Below are 22,750 nucleotides of genomic sequence, written 5' to 3'. Positions count from 1 at the left end.
GTGGCCAACTTGCGTCATTGGCGCCTGATGACGGAAGGCCCAGGAGGCACTTGGCGCCTAAGTTGAGTGTGCCTTCACCAGGAAGGGAGGAACCCGACCCTTGATAGAATAGGCCTGAGTCATCATCTGCCTGATCCATCTACAAATGGTTGCAGAGGAAGCAGATAGCCCCTTTCTTTGGTGCGTCCGTGATTACAAACAGGGAGTTTGACATTCGAAAATACTCAGTGGCCGCCAAATACACTTTTAAAGCGTGTACCACATCTAAGGTGTGCAAGGCAAATTCCCTTGGATGTTGCGGCCTAGGACATAGAGAAGGCAACACGATGTCTTTATTTCAATGGAAAGCAGACAACTTTTGGAAGGAAAGAAGGACGAACCACCACCTTGTCCTTATGAATCACCAAGTAGCGCGTGCGACAGGATAGCGCTGCCAACTCCGACACCCTGCAAGCAGAATAGCCAATAGCTTCCTTCAAGGCTTCATGACTTCTGGTGCCCGAGTTCTCAGAAGTACAAGAAGAGGTGCCTTTGAGAAAACACTGGAAGCAGAAAATAGGCCAAAAGGTTGTGCAACAAACAGGAAGCAACTGTCTCCTCCTGCAAATGTCCACGTTCCATGTGTGAACGGACAATGTCTATACACAAAAGAGGGGTACAGGCGTGAGTTGCTGAATTGTCCCCATAGAAAGCGGGTAAGTAGAACACGTTTGTTATTTAATAAAGATTTAAACCTTTAGAACCACTTTAAGTCACAAGATTCTGCATGCGAGAAAAGAAAAGCCAATAGGGAGACGTGTGTCATAACCTATTAAACTAGGGCATCAACACAAAAGAGCAAAGCAGAGGGTAATTAGTTAGGCCCCTTTCACACATGCGGACATTATGTCCGTATTTCATCCATCCGTTTGCGGATGAAATACGGACATACATGCATTCCTATGGGATAGCGGGTGTCTGCGGATAAACATCCGCAGACACCTGCTATCATCCGCCTCCGCTATTGTCAGATTCTGCAGATGGAGGAAAATCCTATTTTTCTATCCGTCTGCAGAGCGTATCGGATGAACAGGGACATACGGTCCGTGCTCATCCAATCCCCCATAGAGGAGAGCGGAGAGCTGACAGGGCGGTCCCTGCACAGTGTGCAGAGACCGCCCTGTCCGCCGCCGGCTCAGCAGGGACAACGGAGCGATCCCAGCTGAGCAAGCGGATCATCACAGGACGGATCATTACTGATCCGTCCTGTGTGAAAGGGGCCTTAAAGTATGGTCCTGGACATGGCATCATTGGTCATTGCTAGTAAAATTGGCTGCAGTTCGGCAGTCAAAATGCAATAGCTGGTTGCACAACTGAGCTGGCAAGAGTAGAGTTTTTAAGAGCGTCTTAAACTTTGTCAACAGAATCTTTGAATAAAGTAGCATCTTCAATTGGTACAGAAAGGTTTGTTTGAGACTGAGACAGCAGGATCTACTATCAGAACAGACCACTTTTTTTTTTGTTCAGAGCTCAGCAATATTACTAGGAGTGAAAATCTTTTCTGGATTGACTGCCCATTTGATTGCTTCTAACAAAGCTTCCTGGTTTTCTTCATGTCCCTCTGTGTCTGACTCCAGGGCATCAGACTCGGGTAGAGACAATAGAGCTGGACAAGCCTTGTATTTTTGAGCCCTAAATAGTGATGGCTGTATTAAATTAGTAAATTGTCATCTGGGAAATTGTGGCATAGTTGCAGAAAAAATAAAAAATAAAAAATCGGCTTAGTTAGGTAGACTTATTACATCTTTGAGATAGAACTAGAATGGGATGCACAGACTGGTGTTAAAATAGGGTCTTGCTCTGGTGCAAGAGAAGCATTGTAACTATGAGTTTAAGTGTTTGCCTGAGCTGTTGCCATTTCTCGCTTGTGCCTGGTTTCTGTCATTGCTATGGGTGAGGATATTCCCCCTGTGGGGTACTCATTGACTGGGGGTGCAAAAAACTAGGTAAGCGTGTCCAAAAAGGAGTACACTGCAACCCAGGTACAGACCATCTTGTAGTGAAGTCCATGCAGCAAAAGGGCAGAGGGAGCGCCTGAGCAACTTATAAAGGGCACTAAGTGGAAATGGTTGAAATGCATGTGATCAGTGGGGTGATGTAACGTGGTAATCCACATCAGACTAAGCCCTGAGCGTCTGAATTTTATCACCCAGTTTGAAAAGTCTACCCTGTAAAAGGGAATACATTCCAAACACATTCCCATTTCCTGATATTTATTAGATGTAAATGCATACTATTCTGGCCCAGGTAAGATTTCCAAGGTTTTACTATGGTTGCACTGATCTGGAAGCACTGCTTTTTTTGCTCTATTAGAAGAGTTTGATTGAAGAATCCTAAGTAAAATGATAGACTAGTTAGGTTAAAAATGATTTCTTTTAAAGGGTCTATCAACTGAGGACTCTTGCAGCAACACAGATTTAGATCTGTTAACCATTGTTATTGTTGGGCCTGTTGCAGGGGCGTACCTAGAGCATTTGGCACCCGGGGCGGATCCTATATCTGGCACCCCCCCCACCATAAAATGTAAAAACACCCACCGTGTCCCCTGCATACCTCTGCATCCTTCGATATCTTTTTGTCACTACTGTGTACCCCCCCTCTCCACAACTGCACCTCTGGACCCCTTTAAATTACACAGCACCCTGAACCTCCTGACCCCTTTACATTACACAGCGCCCTGCACCTCTGGACCCCTTTACATTACACAGCAGCCTGCACCTCTGGACCCCTTTACATTACACAGCAGCCTGCACCTCTGGACCCCTTTACATTACACAGCTCTTGTACCTATGGATCCCTTTACATTACACAGCACCCTGAACCTCTGGACCCCTTTACATTAGACAGCACCCTGCACCCCTTTACATTACACAGCCCCTCACAGCTCTGGACCCTCTGCATGTTACACAGATCCCCTACAGTGCAGACCCCCCCCCTCCCTACCATACAGACCCCCATCTACAGTGTAGACCCCCCTACAGTACAGAATCCTCCCCTACAGTGCAGACCCTCCTACAGTACAGACCCCTCCACCCTATAGCGCAGACCCCCCCCCCTACAGTACAGACCCCCCCCTACACTACAGACCCCCCCCCCCCCACAGTACAGACCCCCCCCCCCCCCCCCCCACAGTACAGACCCCCCCCCCCCCCACAGTACAGACCCCCCCCCACAGTACAGACCCCCCTACAGTGCCGAATCTTCCCCTACAGTACAGACCCCCCCCCCTACAGTGCAGGACCCCTTCTACAGTGCAGGACCCCCTTCTACAGTGCAGGACCCCTTCTACAGTGCAGGACCCCTTCTACAGTGCAGGACCCCCCCTACAGTGCAGGACCCCCCCTACAGTGCAGGACCCCCCCCCCACAGTGCAGGACCCCCCCCCCACAGTGCAGGACCCCCCCCCACAGTGCAGGACCCCCCCCCACAGTGCAGGACCCCCCCCCCCCCCCAGAGTGCAGGACCCCCCCCCACAGTGCAGGACCCCCCCCCCACAGTGCAGGACCCCCCCCCCACAGTGCAGCACAGCCTCCCCTAAGGACCCATAGTGTACCTGGAGCCCAAGGCAGCGGCATTGCAGGGTGGAGGTGCGAGCAGCACCCGAGTGGAGTGTCACCTGTCGGCTCAGTGATCCGGGACCCGGCGCAATAATCCCCTTCTCTCTGTGGTCACGTGACTCACGTCGCGCCGTTCTGATCAGTCTCGGGCAGCGGTTGTCACTCACAGCCGAGCAGAGTGAAGCCGCCTCCCCCTCCGCCTCCCACCTCCCCCTCCTTGTCTATACAGTGCTGTGCATGGAGGAGGGGGAGGCGGCTTCACTCTGCTCGGCTGTGAGTGACAGCCGCTGCCCGAGACTGATCAGAACGGCAGCGCGACGCGACCACAGAGAGAAGGGGAGCCGGGTCCCGGATCACTGAACCAGCAGATGTCACTCCACTCGGGTGCTGCCCACTGCCAGTGCCTCTGGCTCCTCTGTGTGGGCTGCGAACCCGAGGCACGGCGCTGTCTGACACTTCAGTTGCGGAGAGGGCGCTGGCCTGACACCCCCCCAAGTGTGTGGCACCCAGGGCGGCACGCCCCCCCGCCCTCCCACTTAGTACGCCTCTGGCCTGTTGGCACAGATCTGTTTGCCTAGATCAGACCACAATAAAGTCAACAACCAGGTGAAAATCCAGCAGTATCTTTCCTTTTTTTCATCCTAAAGAGTAAAAGGTTCCAAAACAAAAAGCAAACACTAACAAGTTTCGGCCTAAAAAGCCCTAATCATAGCTAGTGATACAAGACTGACAAGGCCTCCTGACCTCACAGCCTCTGTAGCAAAATCACTTGCTTAACCCACTATGTTCTTAAACAAAGAGGAAAGAAAGCTAATCCTCGAACAACCAAGACAAGCAAGTAATCAAATAAATACAAAATATAAAAACACACAGTATACAATTCAAAAATAAATGCGTGTGTTACTCTTTTCTAATCTGGACAATCGGGTAGTAGCACATAATGCTCTGATGTTTGCCTAGTTGTAGCCCACCCTTCTTATTCATTGCCTGGGGATGTCCCAGGATCTATGAATATCAAGCCTGCACTGTACAATTAAAATAAAATGGACTTGCCTGTAAACTCTATATCAGAGTACAAGTATTGACATACATATTTTTATTTGCTCATTTGTTGTAAAGACAAGTTGAGCTTACCATTGCAGAGCCTTCTTTTAAAAACTCCCAGACAGTATGAATGGTAGAATCTGTGCTTCTCTCATGTTTTTCTTTTTCCACAGCTGTAGATTCAACATCTTTGTTCTGTACATCATCTTCTACTGTTGCTCCTTGCAAGTCTAATTTGGTTTCCTCAGGCCCTGCTTTTAAAGACAATGCAAGAGATTTACATCCCAGAAGCTGTTTTAATGCATCCCACTTTTTTCCTTAAACATTTAGAAGTAATTTACTCTGCTGCAATTTCTTTTGACTAAATTTTAGGAGTCTAGTTAGTTGCTTTTTTTTTTTTTTAAAGTGGGCAGTTTTGCTTAATGACTGGGGTTTGTGCAAGAAATTCATAAGGAAAGTACAGCTGGTGTCAAATTTTAAAAAAACACAGCCTTCAGTACTCCAATACTGCCAAGCTTCAGCACTGCAATGCAGGTACTAAATGTGGCCATTTATACAGTGTCTTGAAAAAGTATTCACACCCCTTGAATTCTCCAAATTGTCAGGTTACAACCAAAAACATAAATGTATTTTATTGGGATTTTATGTGATAGACTTCAGTTTTTTTTTATACAAATATCTGAAAAGTGTAGCGTGCATTTGTATTCAGCCTCCTTTATGCTAATATTCCTAACTAAAATCTAGTGGAACCAACTGCCTCCAGAAGTCATCTAATTAGTAGTCCACCTGTGTGTAATTTATTCTCAGCATAAATACAGCTGTTCTATGAAGCCCTCAGGGGTTTGTTACAAAAAACCTTAGTAAACAAACAGCATCCTGAATGCCAAGGAACACGCCAGACAGGTCAGGGATAAAATTGGGGAGAAGTTTAACCGCTTCAGCCCCGGAAGATTTTACCACCTTCCTGACCAGAGCACTTTTTGCGATTCGGCACTGTGTCGATTTAACTGACAATTGCACGGTCGTGCGACGTGGCTCCCAAACAAAATTGACGTAATTTTTTCCCCACAAATAGAACATTCTTTTGGTGGTATTTGATCACCTCTGCGGTTTTTATTTTGTGCACTATAAACAAAAAAGAGCGACAATAATAGATATCCCCCAAAAATATATATACACATTTTTTTCCTCAGTTTAGGCCAATACGTATTCTTCTACATACTTTTGGTAATAACATTTTTTTTTTCAATAAGCGTTTATTGGTTTGCGCAAGAGTTATAGCGTTTACAAAATAGAGGTTAGTTTTATGGCATTTTTATTAATTTTTTTTTTTACTAGTAATGGCGGCCATCTGCAATTTTTATCGTGACTGTGACATTATGGCGGACACTCACATTTTTGGGACCATTGTCATTTATACAGCAATCAATGCTATACAAATGCACTGATTCCTGTGTAAATGGCACTGGTAGTGTCATTTACACAGGAAGGGTTAACCAGTAGGGGGCAGGGTAAGGGCTAAGTGTGTCCTGGGGCGGGTTTCTAACTATGGGGGGGTGGCTACATGTGACATGTCAGAAAATGGAAAGAGTATGGCACAATTGCAAACCTACCAAGACATCATGACTGTCCACCTAAACTGACAGGTCAGGCAAGGAAAACATCAGAAAAGCAGCCAAGAGGCCCATGGTAACTCTGGAGGAGCTGCAGAGATCCACAGTTCAAGTGGGAGAACTATTAGCCGGTGAGAACAACTATTAGCTGTGTATTCCACAAATCTGTTTTTTTTTATGGAAGAGTGGCAAGAAAGCCATTGTTGAAGGAAAGGCATAAGAAGGCCTATTTGCAGTTTGCGAGAAGCCATGTAGGGGACAAAGCAAACATGTGGAAGAAGGTGCTCTGGTCAGAGGAGACCAAAATTGCACTTTTTGGCCTCAAAGCAAAATGCTATGTGTGTTGAAAATTGAACACTGCACATCACCCCCACTGTGAAACATGGTGGTGGCAGCATCATGTGGGGATGCTTTTCTTCAGCAGGAACAGGGAAGCTGGTCAGAGTTAATGGGAAGATGGATGGAGCCACATACAGGGCAATCTTAGAAGAAAACCTGGTAGTCTGCAAAAGACTTGAGACTGTGGCAGAGGTTCACCTTCCAGAAGGACAACAACCCTTAACATACAGCCAGAGCTACAATGGAATGGTTCAGATCAAAGCATATTGATTTGTTAGAATGAACCAGCCAAAGCCCAGACTTAAATCCAATTGAGAATCTGTGGCAAGACTTGAAATTGCTGTTCACAGATGCTTTTGATCCAATCTGACAGATGAATTTCACTCTCTAGATGTGCAAAGCTGTTAGACATACCCAAAAAGACTTGCAGCTGTAACTGCAGAGAAAGGTGGTTCTACAAAGTATTGACTCGGGGGCTGTATACAAATGCAAGCCACACTTTTCACATATTTAAAAATTTTTGCAAACCATTTATCTTCCTTCCACTTCACAATTATGTACCACTTTGTGTTGGTCCATCACATAAAATTCCAATCAAACCCATTTACATTTTTGGTTGTAACATGACAAAATGTGGAAAATCTTAAGAGGCATGCATATATTTTCAAGGCATTGTAAGTCTTCTTCCACAACCCAGGAATCCTGAATCAAATTCTACTTTAACCGATATGCAACAACACTAACAGTGTTGTGCCAATTGGAGATCAGTATAATGGGTGGATTTATTGAACAACATGAACAGCGTCTGTGGATAACTACCAGGCATGGTTGAAAATTGCTGGTTGCAGCAGCTCTGGATTTCAGCCACTGGGGCTGCAGAAAAAAGGCATCCAAAAAGTAGACCTTATATGTTGCCTGCACTGCACTGTTTAAGCCTCTTGCAATATAGATGACCTGTACAGTTCATAACTCAATAGTTATTTACATCTACTTAAATGTAAATATTGTGCAGGAATGTATTGTTAACCACTTGCCAACCAGCAGTTCATATCTTTTACTGCTGGCTCGGTTATTCCCCCCGCCAACGTACTCATACATCTCAGGGCAATTTACAGGTTTACAGGTGTTGTGCTGTGGTTGGACACACCACAAGTTTGTCAGCAGGCTCACTGCCAACTTGACTGACTTTAGATTTTTGACTCTGGAAATGTAATATGTAGCCAGGACATCCAATGTGTAATTAAACCCCTTGAAAGCCTGAAGGTGATGATTCGATTTTGGGCCCCTGTACATGGCTAGGCTGCCAAAAAGTTTCTCACATGTGGAATCCCCATACCCATGTAATTCCATATATACCCATGACTTGTGTGAAAAACATCTTAAAGTGACAAAAGTAAAGTAAAAAATGTCTGGAAAAACATGAGGAAAAAAAAAAACCCGCAGGGATTTAACCTGTCTCTCAGCATATACCATGGGGATGTTTTCGTTCCAAAAATTAGTCATTTGGGGGTTTTGTACGGTCCTGGCATTTTAGCACCTCAAGCAATGCAATAGGCACGAGCCAATGTCAGAGCTGCATAAATTCCAGTGTATATACACCATAGTTTGTACACTAACACAAGTTTATATATACACTTATTGGATTATTTTTTTTATTTTTTATTTTTTTTATCAAAGACAGGTAAGCGGGTTACATTTTGCCCTAAATTTATGAAGAAATTTGATTTTATTGGATATGTCTTATAACAAAGTAGAAAATATTGTTTTCTAAATATTTTAAGTCTTTTTTTGTTTATATAATAAAAAATATAAAACCCAGTGGTACTCAAATGCCACCCAGATAAAGCTCTATTTGTGTGAAAAATATACATTTAATTTGAATAAAGTGTTGCATGACCGAGCAATTGCCAGTTAACCACTTCAGCACCGTAAGATTTTACCCCCTTCCTGACCAGAGATAATGGCTGACAATTACGCGGTTGTGTGACTTTGTACCCAAACAAAATTGACGTCCTTATTTTCCCACAAATATAGCTTTCTTTTGGTGGTATTTGATCACCCACCAATTTTGAAAAAAAAAAAGCAATATTGTCTTACATTTTGCTATAATACCCCAATATATAAAAAACACAAAATGTATTTCTCAGTTTAGGCCGATAATTATTCTACATATTTTAAAAAAATAAAATAAAAAAAACGCAATAAGGGAATATTGATTGGCTTGCGCAAATGTTATAGCATCTATAAAATAGGGGATAGATTTATGGCATTTTTATTATTTTTTTCCATTAGTAATGTTGGCGATCTGTAATTTTTATCGTGACTGCGACATTATGGCGGACACTTTTGACACCATTGTGGGACCACTGCCATTTATACAGTGATCAGTGCTATAAAAATGCACCGATAACTGTGTAAATGACACTGGCAGGGAAGGGGGTTAAACACTAGGGGGCGATCAAGGGGTTAAGCGTGTCCTAGGGAGGTGTTCTAACTGTAGGGGGAGGGGCTACCACTGACTTACCACTTGTTTACAAAGGCATCTTCCCGTTCTACCTCTACACACCGCAATCGCGGGCCGCCGGAGAACAGCGTGTTCCCAGGACCCGCGGTGTGCGTGCGCTCGATAGGCAGCAAATTCAAAGGGATGTACAGGTAGGCCTATTTGCCGGCCTGTGCCATTCTGGCGACGTACATCTGTGTGCAGCGGTCGGCAAGCGGATAAAGGAGTAGAGGTCACGAAGGGGCAAAATGTTCCAGGGGTCAAATGGTTAAACTCTTTACACGGACACACTTAATCATGACTCCTAAAGTGCTCAAACTGCTTTTAAATAGTCAAGTGACTCATTTTCAAACTTACCTTGTTTTATGGAGTCATGGGATCTCTGTTCCTCTGGCTTTAGGCGCTCCACATTAACAGCTTCCAAAGTTTCATCTTCTTTTGATTCCATTTCCACATCCTGCACAGCACTGTCATCTTGTTCCTCATTATGTGGCTGGGATTTCCCTTGATCTTTGCTGGCTGTATCTGTATTGTAAAGAAGAAAAGTTGTGAGAAAACAGCTGGCAGGCCATGCTTTAAACATCCACGTTACAACACAGACTCTGAATGTACCATATGTCTGTGCATCATAGGACTCTGCTCCTTGTTTGATATGCTCATAAGCATCAGCCTCTTCATTTTGTTGTGCTTGTTTATCTTCATTTCCCATTTCACTGGAAGTGTCCATAGTCCGCAACCGCTTATGAACCTGCTCATTTTGATCCCCTAAAGTGCGATCGTCATCTGCTTGGCCGGGCTTACGTTTGATGCTCTAATGGAACAAAAAAAAAAAAAAACAGATATGCAAGAGAAATAGCTACAGACACTACTATGGGCGATATGCATCTATTGAAATGAATAATTTTACAAAATAGTATTGTATTCTTGAAAAGGAAATTAAAATTGTGGGTTTCACAAAGCAACATTTTAAACGTACCTCAAACATTAAAAACATGTAAAGCTGACTGCAGTCATTAACTAGTGATTGTATGTTAAAAATGTCTCCAATGAAAATGTGCTTTCCTTCTTGGGGAAAGATACCGACACCATCAGGGTTCAGTTAACTTGTTTAAAATATAAGCAATTTACCTGTGTATTACGCACACTTTGCTTCTGAGAAGCCAGACGGGCCATTAGTTTGGATTCATGTCCTTCAGACTGACTTGCATCAGCAGATCCATTTCCATGTTCCTAAACATTACAAGGAAAAAACATTTCAGGACACAAACTGTTAGCATTTTGGGGTCAACACAGTGAACCAAATAAAATATATTTTTTCAACTGTTGGCAGATCATGCAAATACTACTATCATGCCTGCTAAAGGGCTCATTCACACTATCTGCATTAACTGGCATTTTTCTGTATTGAATTAACACCAGTCATCGCAAGGGCATATAAAAAAAATATATTTTCTATGTACCCCATTCACACCACAATACTGGTCTGTTGTGTATTGCTGAAAACTGAAAGCATGCTGCATTAGTCGATAGCAACCTGGATGGCACTGCATGTCACTGTGGCGCAATGCACTTCTGTGCAGAGACCTGATTAAAGCGTTACTGCAGCACCATGAGGAAAAAAAAATAGTTTAGTGTATTGATCCTATGCAGAGTGGGACCCTTTATAAAGCACATTTGTTTACTGTTAAAAATAATTAGGAAACAAGATTTAGTAACTGAATTTACTTCTTTGGCTTCATCCTTTTCTGAAGGAGCACCAGCCAATTCCGCAGCATCATCACTTTGCAGGTTGTCCTCTGCAGTCTTGCCATATGTTTCATGCTCCATTCTTTCAGTGGAGTCCTGCAACTCATGTTCAGACTTTTCATCATTCTAGTAGAAAAAAATAAAAATAAAAAAAAATAAAAGATCCATCCCGGTTAATGTTTTTGCATATGAAGAGCTATCTTGCTTCTTTATCTGCATATGTGATTACAAACTATACACAGAAATAATTGTAAAACAAACCTTGTGATGCGATTTACATTATAGAGCACTGTAGCGTATTTATTATGAGCTGATAAACTGCTGCGTTATTACTGTGTTTTTTTACTTAATTATATATTTGATATAGCCAATTTTAAACACTCACCAGTCCAAATTTGTGCTGTTGACATAGAGATTAGCATTTAAGCCACCAGAGGGAGCCATCAGTGGATAAATTGCCAAGACTTTGCTTAAAAAGGAACTGCAGCCGGCTCACATAATTTGAAATAAAAACATCTTTGACCTTCTGAAGCTTCACTCCAACCACTTGGCAGACTATTTTATATACACTGTGATTATGTACTTGCCAAAAATCCTGCAGAAATCTCCCTCCACTGAGTCTGGCTTTATCGATTTTAACTGTGGGCAGCTGAAGCTGCTGCCTGTTCACTTCCTGGATTTACACAGACACACCTTCAACTCTCATTGGCCCTCTTATGACTCATCACCCCTCCCTTCCTGGCAAACTCTCAGGAGAGAGAGCTTTGCATGATGTCATATAAGGTATTCACTGGCAGAAAAAGAAATGTTTTACTATCCAAAGTTAAAACGACAAGGGCAAAGTATTTAATAGATTGAAAGATTAAAAAAATGACTAAAGTTCCGCTTTAACTGTTGGGATAAGCCATCAGCATACTCTTGCCTTACTTGTATGCAAAAATGTGCTCTGCTTGTTTGACCTCAAGGCCTCATTCACACAGGTGTTGAGGCCCATAGACCATGATTGAGTTGTGTGTTTATGTGGCTTGAACTCCCTGATTCTGCCTTGTAAGTGTATGGGGACAGTGGCTGGATGGACAACCAATCTGACAGGCAAGCTGCATCAAATGCATACAGTGTGCTCTTGGGGCCAAGCACCTGCACACCTGTTGGTTGTGTCTATGCAGCCACTGTGCCCCTTAGATTTACATAGGCTGCCTGCATGCAACACTTAACAGCTCAAGTCGCATAAACACATTGCCCATTCACAGTCTACAAACTAAAATGCTTGTGTGAAAAAGACCTAAAATGTTACATACTATAAAGTACTCATCTACCTCCATTTCTTTTTGAGGAGTGAGACCTTGCTCAGTTGGTTGTTTATTTTCATTATTTTCACTGTCTTTTGCAGCATCTGGAATTTGCTCTTTTTCCTCAGCTTCTTCCTCTGCTTTCTGTGGACCCTCCTCTTGTAACTGCTCCTCATTATTGTCCTGATCAGTTGCTTGCTCCGTTTCCTCAGACTCCTGAATCTCTTTTTCGGAATTCCCTTCACCATCTTCTTGTTCTTTATTTTCTTCATCTATTTCCATTGGCTTTTCATCAATATCAAAAGGATTTCCATCTTAAAAATTCCAAAAAAAGTTTCATTAGACTCGGTGGCAAGATAAAAATAAAGGAGGGAATTCTCAATGTAAAAATATGTGCAGTGCAATATATATCTAACCAAATGGAGCATTTTTATTTATTGTTTTAGAGATCTGAGTGGAATGCACATAAAAAATGGCTCTTAATTCCAGATTGAAATTCACTTTAAAACTATGTCCATTACCCATTGATGTAGCCACTGTGTGCACAGCAATGGACTGTAGACGCATTAGCTACATACAGTAAGACACTGCATTACAGCTATAGTACAGGTCCACATCTCGCCTACTGAACTAAAGTCGGTGGGCATACCCTCAAAGAGGTTTTCAGGTACTGTGCTCCATAGTGATGGATTATTGCACTCGAATTGTATAGCACTTTATGGCTAACAGTGCTTTGCACTTACTGCCAAAGTGAGTGCCCATGCAGAATCTTGTACCTAAAGCAACACTACAGGTTGTCCCCACAGCGTGCAGTCTGTGTATGGCTCCCAAGGTTTTACTTAGATTGCCTTGATCCTGACTGCTTCTGTGTAGGTGTTAGACAGTAAGGGTTGAATAAAGAATCAAAAGATAAAATAAACTGCTAAAATTAGTTTCTCTAGGAAGATGAAGAACCACAACAATCAGCTGGCAGACCATGTCAACAATGACCATGAAGTGACCAAGACAGCAATGTGTTTATTACACCAATATAGCGAAATAAATACTTATATGACATGCTATGGTAACTGGTTTTAAACAATACTTTAACAATATAGTTCATACTTAAAATTTGAAAATTCCCAAAATAATAAAACAACCACTTCCTTCTATATATTGTCAGGGAAACCAGCATTAAGCTACGTCATCAGCTGAAATCACTTTTCTACTCTAGATAGGAGTGGTCTCCTTTTGTAACCACTAGACGACCAGCTGCTGCAGTTATACTGTGGCAGGTTGGCTCTCCTGGGCAAACTGCCATAGCTATACGTAAGGTGTTAAGATCGATAGAGGACACGCGTGGCAACGGAGCGATGTCCGCCGGGCACCCGCGATTGCTCCTGAGAGACACAGAACAGGGATCTGTCAATGTAAACAGACAGATCTCAATTCTGTCAGGGGAGAGGAGACCGATCTGTTGTTCATACCAGGTATGAACAGCGATAGGTTTCCTCCTCCAGGTAGTCCCATTCCCCCACAGCTAGAATTACTCCCTAGGACACACATTTAACCCCTTGATCGCCCCCTAGTGTTAACCCCTTCCCTGACAGTGACATTTATACAGTAATCAGTGTCTATTTATAGCACTGACCGCTGTATAAAAGTCAATGGTCCCAAAAAAAAAGTGTCAAAAGTGTCTGATCTATCCACCGTAATGTCGCAGTCCCAATAAAAATCACAAATCACCACCACTACTCGAATAAAAAAATAAAAATAAGAATGCCATAATTATATCCCCCATTTTGTAAACGCTATAACTTTTTCACAAACCAATCAATACACGCTTATTTAATTTTTTTTTACCAAAATTATGTAGAATACATATTGGCCTAAACTAAGGAAGAAAATTGTTTTATTTTTTAGGGGGATATTTATTATAGCAAAAAGTTAAGAATATTGCTTATTTTTCAAAATTGATGGTCTTTTTTGTTTATAGCGCAAAAAAATATATTTTTTTGTCACAATTACCTGTAAAATTCTTTTGAGTACATCATGGGACACAGAGTTAGGCTAATATTCATTACCTACTGGGTTATACACCATCTCTAGGTGAATGGAAGTACATCAGTTTTGTAGCAAGCACCAAATCCTCAAAAAAGAGGGGAGGGATCTCTGTGTCCCATGATGCCTGTAAAATCCTTTTCTTTGAGTACATCATGGGACAAAGAGGCCACTATTCATTATCTACTGGGATACCCCAGAGCAATAGCCTTGAGGGGAGGGAGACACCCTGCCAAACAATAGCCATCAGACCTTATACGGCAGCCCACAGTACTCTACGGCCGAAATCCGAATCCTCGGCGGCTCGAACATGCACTTGATAACATTTTGTGAACGTATGCACTGAAGACCAGGGAGCAGCCTTAAAAATCTGAGCCACAGATACCTGATGGAAAAAACCCCAGGAGGCTCTTACAACCCTGGTAGAAAGACCTCTCACCCTAAAAGGGGAGGAGCTTTACATTTCAGACCATAGGCCTGAATAACCAATTGACGGACCCAATTAGAAATCGATGCTGCCTGCCCCTTCTTGGGTCCTTTTTTTTTTTTTAACCAAAAGTCTGATCCTCGGATCTCCACAGATCTTGACAATTAACCCTCGACTGCCTGGACAACGTGCAAGGAATGCAGTCGTCTCTCTTCCGCCGAATGAGGCTGAGAAAAGAAAGAAGGCAAAATGTTTTAATTCCAATGAAAGGTTGACACCACTTTTGGCAAAAAGGATGGAACAGGTCGTAACACGACCCTGTCGTGGTGAAGGATCAAGTATGATTCCCTGGCCATCAGGAAGGCTAGCTTGCGTGACAGCAATTCTAATGGAATTTCCTTGATAGGCTCAAATGGTTGTTTCTGTAACACAGACAGCACCAAGTTCAAGTCCCAGGGACACATAGGTGACCTAATGGGGGGAAGCAAATGAGTTGGCCCCCTGCATAAAGGTTTGGACCAGCAAATGGCCTTTGGAAGAATACCGACAGGGCCAAAATCTGACCTCTGACTGTACTCAAAGCCAATCTGATTTCCCCTGCTGATTGTAGAAAAGAGAATTCTCCCAATCACGTATTTCCAAGGATGACATTTTCTGGCTTCAAACCAAGCAATTTTCAGTCTTCCAGACCTTATAATAGATGTTCCTAGTGACAGCTTTCCTAGCATTCACCAGGGTAGACACCACTGGTCCCGAGATGCCACGGTCCTTCAACAACCTGGATTCAATAGCCATGTTGTAAAATTTAGAGTCTGTAAATTGGGGTGGAATATAGGATCTTGAGACAGTAGAGCAGGGCGACGTGGAAGGGTCCATGGCCAGTCTCACAATCTCTGGGAACTAGGGCCTTCTGGTCCAGGCTGGTTCTAGCAGAATAACTTGAACTTCGAATCCTTTGCAACAAATGTAGAAGGAGAGGGATTGGGGGGGAAGCATAAACCAGGGAATACTGGCTTCATGGAACTACCAGAGCATCTACTCCGATTGCCAGAGGATCTCTTGTTCAGGACACAAACTGCTGTAGCTTGCTGAACCCTGGATGTCAATAGGTCGACCTATGGCCATCCCAAACGCTGGCAAATTTCCTGGAACACCCCTGGGTGTAGGGACAATTCCCACTGGCAGATCTAATGGTGGCTGAGATAATCTGCCTTACAGTTCTCTACTCCTGGGATATGGGCTGCCAATAGGATCGGCACATGTCCCTCTGCCTAGGCTAGTATGTGGTTCACCTCCTTCAGAGCTGAACAACTCTTGGTACCGTGATAGGCAGGATCTGTTCTGTCCTTGACCATTTCCCCTGAGCTGCGAGACCCTCTAGGGTCTCTCCCCAGCCTGAGAGACTGGCATCTGTGGTCAGTACTCTCCAAGTTCCCGGGAGGAAGCAGTTTCCCTTTCATGGGTTCTGATCCTGCAACTGCCAGTTTAGGCTTAAGCGTGCCCGAGGAGATGAGAACTTTGGCTAATCCAGGTCTTGTCCTCTCCTGTTCCAAGCCAACAAGATGTCTTGTATAGGCCTGGAATGGGATTGGGCATAGGGCACTGCCTCGAAGGAGGACCACCATACCATAGAAGGCGCATACAGAACCGAATGGAGGGTTGTCTGACGCACCTGATCCTTCAGGGCACAGATTACGGGTGGCAAAAATACCCTTGCTTGGAACGTATCTAGGATCAGATCCAAATACTTTGGACTTTAAACTGGTTTCAAGGCTGACTTGAGTATTTATGACCTAGCCTAAGCTTTCCAAATACCGCACTTTGCAGGTTATGCTCTGTTCTAGAGCCTGTAGTGAGTGATCTCTGAGCAGGAGGCCATCCAGATACCCGAGCACCAAGATCCCTTAGGACCTTAAAAGACCCAGTGCTAGGACCTTTGTGAACACCCGGGGAGCCGTGGCAAGCCCAAAGAGTAGAGCCACAAACTGAGAATTATGTTCTACTGCAAATCTAGGAACCTCTGATGAGGTTGAAAGATTTGTATGTGTAAATAAGTCTTCTTTATATCGATGGAGGCTAGAAAGTCTCCCATCTGGGAGGCTACAACTGAGCAGACAGACTCCATCTGAAAGGACTGGATTAGTAGATACTAGTGTTCAGGGATCCTAGATCCAAAATGTGTCTTGTGTCCCCATTTGGTTTTTGAACCGTAAACAGTTTTGAATAAAATCCTGTGCCCCTTTCGGATACAGGAACCAATCACTCCTTGATGCACTAAATGATGTAGTGCCTGAAACTACGTTTTTTTGGAGGACCAGAGGGAATACTGGGTCTTAGGAACCCCCCAAAACTCCAGCTTGTAACCATGGGCTATAGTCTAGGTGACCCACTCGTCCTGAACCACTGTTCTCCAAATGTCCGCAAAGTGCAGCAGCCTTCCCCCCCACCCAATAGAGTGTGGGCTTCCACTCAAAAGGAGGGCTTGATGATGTGTTTAGAAGAGCTTTGGACCCAGGGCTTTTTCTGACCATTGCCTCGCGGCCTGCCCCTGGCTCTAGTGCCCTGTTGGTAGAACTGCCTGGGCGTGGAGACAACTGAGTTCGCAGTCCGTGAGGTTTTAAACTGGGACGCCTGGTGCTTCTCTTTACAGTAAGTAGAGAGCTCTTCCCTCCAGGGAATCTTTTGGCTATATTTGTCCAAATCATGACCAAACGTTCCCCATGAAAGGAAAAACGGCCAATAACTTCTTACAAGGAAGCTGTACAGATGTTATGACAAGAGAGCCAAATGAGAAACCTGCTGTATTGAATCGTTTAAGGCATCAACAGCAAAACACAGAGCTCGAGGACCTGTATTATTTTCAGCAAGATCATCCTTCTGGTTAGGCCTGTCAGGCCGTCTGACCTGATCCTTTATGGACTGGCAGATACCAATTGCTGCAACAGCTGGCTGAACAGCTGAAATAGCCAAAGAAAAGGAAGTCTTTAATAATGACTCTAGTTTGTTAGCAGGGTCTTTCAAGCCCTGTGCATTATCCCCCAGACAAGTTATATTCTTGATTAATGAAGAGACTGCCGCATCTATGGCTGGCATGCTCCACTTCTTAGGAGGAACGAAAATCCTGTAAGGATGTTCCCAATCAGCATGTTCCAACAGTGGGTGTAAGGGGAATGCCTGAAGAGGCCTCAGAGACTCCAAAGAGGACCAGGGGGCTCAGTAATCTCTGCAAGAGGCAACTTAAAGGCAGAATGAACCATCTTGGTAAGAGTCTGGATCAAAAGCCTCTGCAACTGAGAGGCAGACACCAACTGGAAACCTTCTTGTCCAGATTGCTCAGAAGCAGACTCATCCGCCAGGCCCTCCACAAAATCCTGAGTTTTTAGCTCTTCCCCATCTTCAACTCATTCCTGCTCCAAACTAGGAGGCTCAGGGGAGGGGGATCTGTCACGCTTCTCGCCACCCTGTGGGATGGAAGCAATCATGCCAGCATTCCTGTGCTCTAACCCACCTAGGGCCGAGGACAGTTCATCCTTGGTAATAAAGGGTGAAGCAGCAGCATTGACTGTAGGCACCATATGATATAGGCGCAGTGGCTCAGATCCCTTTGGTCTTTCAGGGGATATCACACTAGGGATACGACTAGGTTCATCAGGAGACAGCAACATAGGTGTGCCCTTCCCTGTAGTGTTAGTCCCTCTCCTCTTTTTGAAGACATTTACAAGCCACAAAAAGGGAGTAGCTGGGTGTAGCATTACCACACCTCAGAAGGGAGACCCTTTAATAGGGCTCACCACACCCCGATGGAACAATCCTGCTAAGTACCTTAGCAAAGCAACACCAGGAGACTCACGGGACCTGGGGTAAGGAGAAATTAACCGCCGAAAATGCCTGGTTCAGAGCCTGCTCTGTGTCCCACAGCTGCCTTCTGGAAGCACTGCATGCTTGGCATACACAGCTTAAATAAGCTGGCTGTGCGCTTGATGTTTTGTGCATGCATACATGAGCAGCTGTATTCGCCAATGACGCAAATTTTGGTGCGCTCAGATTAGGCTACGGCGCATGCGGGGCTCTGAGTGAAGCCACGTGCGCCATGGCCGCCAAACAAACCGCTGAGCATTTTGGTGAAAGGACTTGCGCCCGAACAAAGATGCACAATGAGCGCATCAATCCATTCAAGGTTAAAAAAAAAAAAAAAAAAACAGCCAGAAGCAATAAAAAAATTAAAAAAATGTTTAGGGTCCACTCCCTTGGACCTGTACAGCACCCTGCAGGAATTCCTTAGCGTTGTGGTGTCCAGGATTACACTTCGCAGGGTCCAGTGCTGGAGGTCGCATTACAGGCAAAATCTTGCAGATCTAGTGTCTATGCGTGGCTCAGGTACCACTCATCTAAGCATATAGAGTCTGTGTCAAATTAATATGATCGGTCAATCCCTTGATTCATTTAAGAACCAGTTTATAGGTAAAGAGAACGTAAGATGGGATTTTTACGGTGCTTATATACAATTTATACAGAAAAAAAGTGTATGAAAAATGTATTTAGTAAAAACATTTAAGTTTATTGAGTACAACTAAAATAGCAGACATAGTGCATTATCGAACAATTTACACGTGTTTAGGGGGTTCCTGGAAACAGAAAATTGGGGTACTTGCAACAATTCATCCTGACATGTTTCGCAATAGCTTCTTCAGGGGATGTACAAGCTAATGATGATAAATAATACCATACCATTTGAGGGTTGATCTGGCAAGGGGTAAGCGTTCGTTGGAATTTTTAGATGGAAAGCTTAATTACACGTTATTTATTTTTATATAACGTGTAAGTAAGCTTTCCATCTAAAAATTCCAACGAACGCTTACCCCTTGCCAGATCAACCCTCAAATGGTATGGTATTATTTATCATCATTAGCTTGTACATCCCCTGAAGAAGCTATTGCGAAACATGTCAGGATGAATTGTTGCAAGTACCCCAATTTTCTGTTTCCAGGACCCCCTAAACATGTGTAAATTGTTAGATAATGCACTGTGTGTACTATTTTAATTGTACTCAATAAACTTAAAAGTTTTTACGAAATAAATTTTTCATACACGCTTTTCTGTATAAATTGTATATAAGCACCGTAAAAATCCCATCTTACGTTCTCTTTACCTATAAACTAATTCTGCAATTGGGACGAGGTGCCTACTGTATATGGGTGTTTGCTGACAGCTAGGACCAAAATTTATGTACTTCCTGTATGGGAGGGGTTATATAGGTGATCATTTCCTAAGACTTTGGCTATCAGTGTAAATTCACCTAGAGATGGCACATAACCCAGTAGGTAATGATCATTAGCCTGTGTCCCATGATGTATGAAAAAGAAAAGAAAAACCGCTAAGATGATCAAATACCTCCAAAAGAAAGATCTACTTGTGGGGAAAAAAGGGCGTCAATTTTGTTTGGGTACAGCGCTGCACGACTGGGCAATTGTCAGTTAAAGCGACGCAGTGCCATATTGTAAAAAAGGGGCCTGGTCATTAAGGGGGCAAATCCTTCCAGGGCTGAAGTGGTTAATATACCAGATAAGCTAGTAGAATGAAGATGTAACATTTTTTATTTTAAAATCAAAAAGTTCATAGAAAAGGGGTCATACATTTGAATAGCATGGTTATGAAGAATAAAAAAAGAAAGAAAATGTACAGGCAGTATAAGATGACTGTGGACAATACATTTATGCAAATATTAGGCTGTGATATTCAATAATAAGAACCGTGCAGGGAAAAAAACACTACTTGAAGACAGTGCAATAGAGTAAGAAGGCCTTCTGTCATCATACAAAGAATCCCTGAAAAATTAATAACTTTAATCGAAATTGGAATGTATCTTGATGTCACAACTTCTACTAGTTTGATTAAAATGAACAACTTTCAATTAAATTGTGCATACCTTCTCCGTTCTCCTCATCCTTTTCATCGCCACTGACTTTACCCTCATCATTTTCCAAATTCAGGTCATCAGGAAGATCTAGAGATTCTGGTTCTTGCTGAGTATCTTGCTTACCATGATAAGGATCCATCTCATTATCATCATATTCTCGCTAACATAAGGATGACAAAAACAGAACATTTCAATTACAAAACTAATACAAGACAAAATTTATATATATATATATATATATATATATATATATATATATATATATATATATACACACACACACACACACACACACACATATATATATATATATATATATATATATATATATATATATATATATATATATATATATATATATACACACATACATACCTAAACTGCTGAAAAACAAAAAAAAAACCCTGCAGGAAAGGAAAATGGTATAATGTGCTAGGATCGCATTCTAGAACATTATGAAATACTCACCTTAGAACGAAGCCCCCGTAGTGGCACCCGGTCACCACTGAGGGGGTTGACATGTTCCCCCAGAGTTTCTGGGTTCGCGGGCTCCGGCCACTGTGTGGTCGGACCTGCGATGACGTCACTCCCGTGCATACGCGCAGGAGCCCCTTTTCACTCATGAATTTTAATGAAAACTTTTTGTATATGAATTGCTTATTGATTTGCACTTAGCACTTTTTTTGTGGGATTTTCACTGAGCACTTTATTCATAGCCACCTAATTTGAATACTTGAATATTTGCAGAGTTGATTTCGAGCAGTGCAATTTGTCCTTCAATTTTGTAAATTTTCACCAGCTTTGATAGCTGGAAAACAAACACCTCTTTCTTTAACGCCTGCTACCTTGCTTCTTTGTTACCAGCACGACTCCCTTCTAACAACTTCTCCCACATCAAGAGTTCAAAAGGTTACAGGGAGGGAGCTTCAGCAATCAGCCTGCAATTCATATTTACTGCTATGATTATTATCTGTACAGTGTGAAGGAGGGGGGTCAGTCACTTCCCTCCAATCAGGGCTCAGAGCTGCCAGCTTTTTAGAGACTTAAGATCCCCAACCCCTTCTGCTGGATCAAAGAAGAGATCCTCTCTTATTAGAGTTTTCAGAAAGATCTGCATATGAAATGGCTGCAGATGTACAGCTACAACTTCTATAGGAGGATTTGTTTCATCTCTGTGTATTACCTAATGATAGTCTCTTCATTGGGTATATGTAAGGGTTTACAACCACTTTAAAAAGGTAAATTTAAGTCAGGGATAGAAAGACTGCTGTTGGGCACAGATAGAAGAGGTGTACCGTGTTTTCTGTCAAAAATATTTCCGTTCGCTAGTTTATTTTTAAATTGACATAAAATTTATTAATGCTCTGCAGCGTATTCTGCCTGTATCTTTAAGATGCTTTAGAGTAAAACCTACTAGTAAAATGGTGCATGTACGGGAGCTACATTATGGTGCATGTACGGGAGCTACATTATCACTGGTCACCCTACTGCTAAAAGAAGAATTGTGATAGTAGCAGAAGTTGTTCCAGCAGAGGAGACACTGGCCAGTAAATCCTCATAATTTTCAGATTTTCACTATATAGCAGAGGGAACTAAATTAAAATTCACGGAGGTCCGAACGGTAAAATATACTTCCTGTGGAGGTCCGAATTGCATGTTTATGCATAGCCCCCTCCTTTATTTCACAATCCCGTTCCTAAATTGGTGTCCTCAATCCCCCTGCATACCACTTTCCCACCTACACAGCAGTGTTCTGAACCTCCTTTCACAGCAATGTCTCCTCTGTCTCCTTTTCACATCACTGACCCCCTGAAGCTGTGTTCCCTCTTCACATAAACCCCCCCCCCCCCAAAGCTCTGGCCCCTCTTGCCATCACAGACCCCTACAGCTCTGATACCCTTTCACATGTATTGAATCATGTACAGTCCATAAAAGCAGCAATGAGTTACTTGAAGTTCAAGGGAGTGCAGGCGTACAGACTTTTCTCTACTAAGCACTGGATGTAGGGCAGAAGCTGCCAGCAATAACTTTTCATATTAACAAGCTGGTAATTGGTTGCTAGGACTGCCCTGCATCCTAGTAACCAATCCCCAGTTTAATATAGAGTTTTTTCTGCCACTTCTGCCCTTCATCTAGTTCTACTGTGCTTCCCACTCTGTGTGTACAACTGTTTTGCCTCCCGCTCTCCTATGATAGTGGCAGCAGGAAACTGCCTCCTAATTGGAGGGACCACAGT

At 43.1% G+C, this 22,750-nt stretch overlaps 1 protein-coding gene across 1 annotated transcript in view; it reads right to left on the bottom strand.

Annotated features, from left to right (window-relative positions):
* MDN1 (midasin AAA ATPase 1) overlaps window positions 1–22,750 on the bottom strand; it is a 462,551-nt gene that overhangs the window by 15,260 nt on the left and 424,541 nt on the right. Inside the window, exons 88-94 of the mRNA XM_077487249.1 lie at window positions 20,524–20,674; window positions 12,158–12,444; window positions 10,821–10,967; window positions 10,224–10,325; window positions 9,708–9,906; window positions 9,453–9,620; window positions 4,731–4,891 (exon numbers count right to left, since the gene is read on the bottom strand). Coding sequence (XP_077343375.1) covers window positions 4,731–4,891; window positions 9,453–9,620; window positions 9,708–9,906; window positions 10,224–10,325; window positions 10,821–10,967; window positions 12,158–12,444; window positions 20,524–20,674 — 1,215 coding nt within the window. The remainder of the gene's footprint in view (window positions 1–4,730; window positions 4,892–9,452; window positions 9,621–9,707; window positions 9,907–10,223; window positions 10,326–10,820; window positions 10,968–12,157; window positions 12,445–20,523; window positions 20,675–22,750) is intronic.

The sequence above is a fragment of the Lithobates pipiens genome, unplaced genomic scaffold (genome assembly GCF_037356315.1).
Source record: "Lithobates pipiens isolate NorthernLeopardFrog02 unplaced genomic scaffold, aLitPip1_a1.2 Scaffold_18, whole genome shotgun sequence".
Taxonomy (NCBI): domain Eukaryota; kingdom Metazoa; phylum Chordata; class Amphibia; order Anura; family Ranidae; genus Lithobates; species Lithobates pipiens.
Note: the sequence above shows the minus strand (reverse complement) of the source record. Positions and strands in the feature narration are given on the sequence as shown.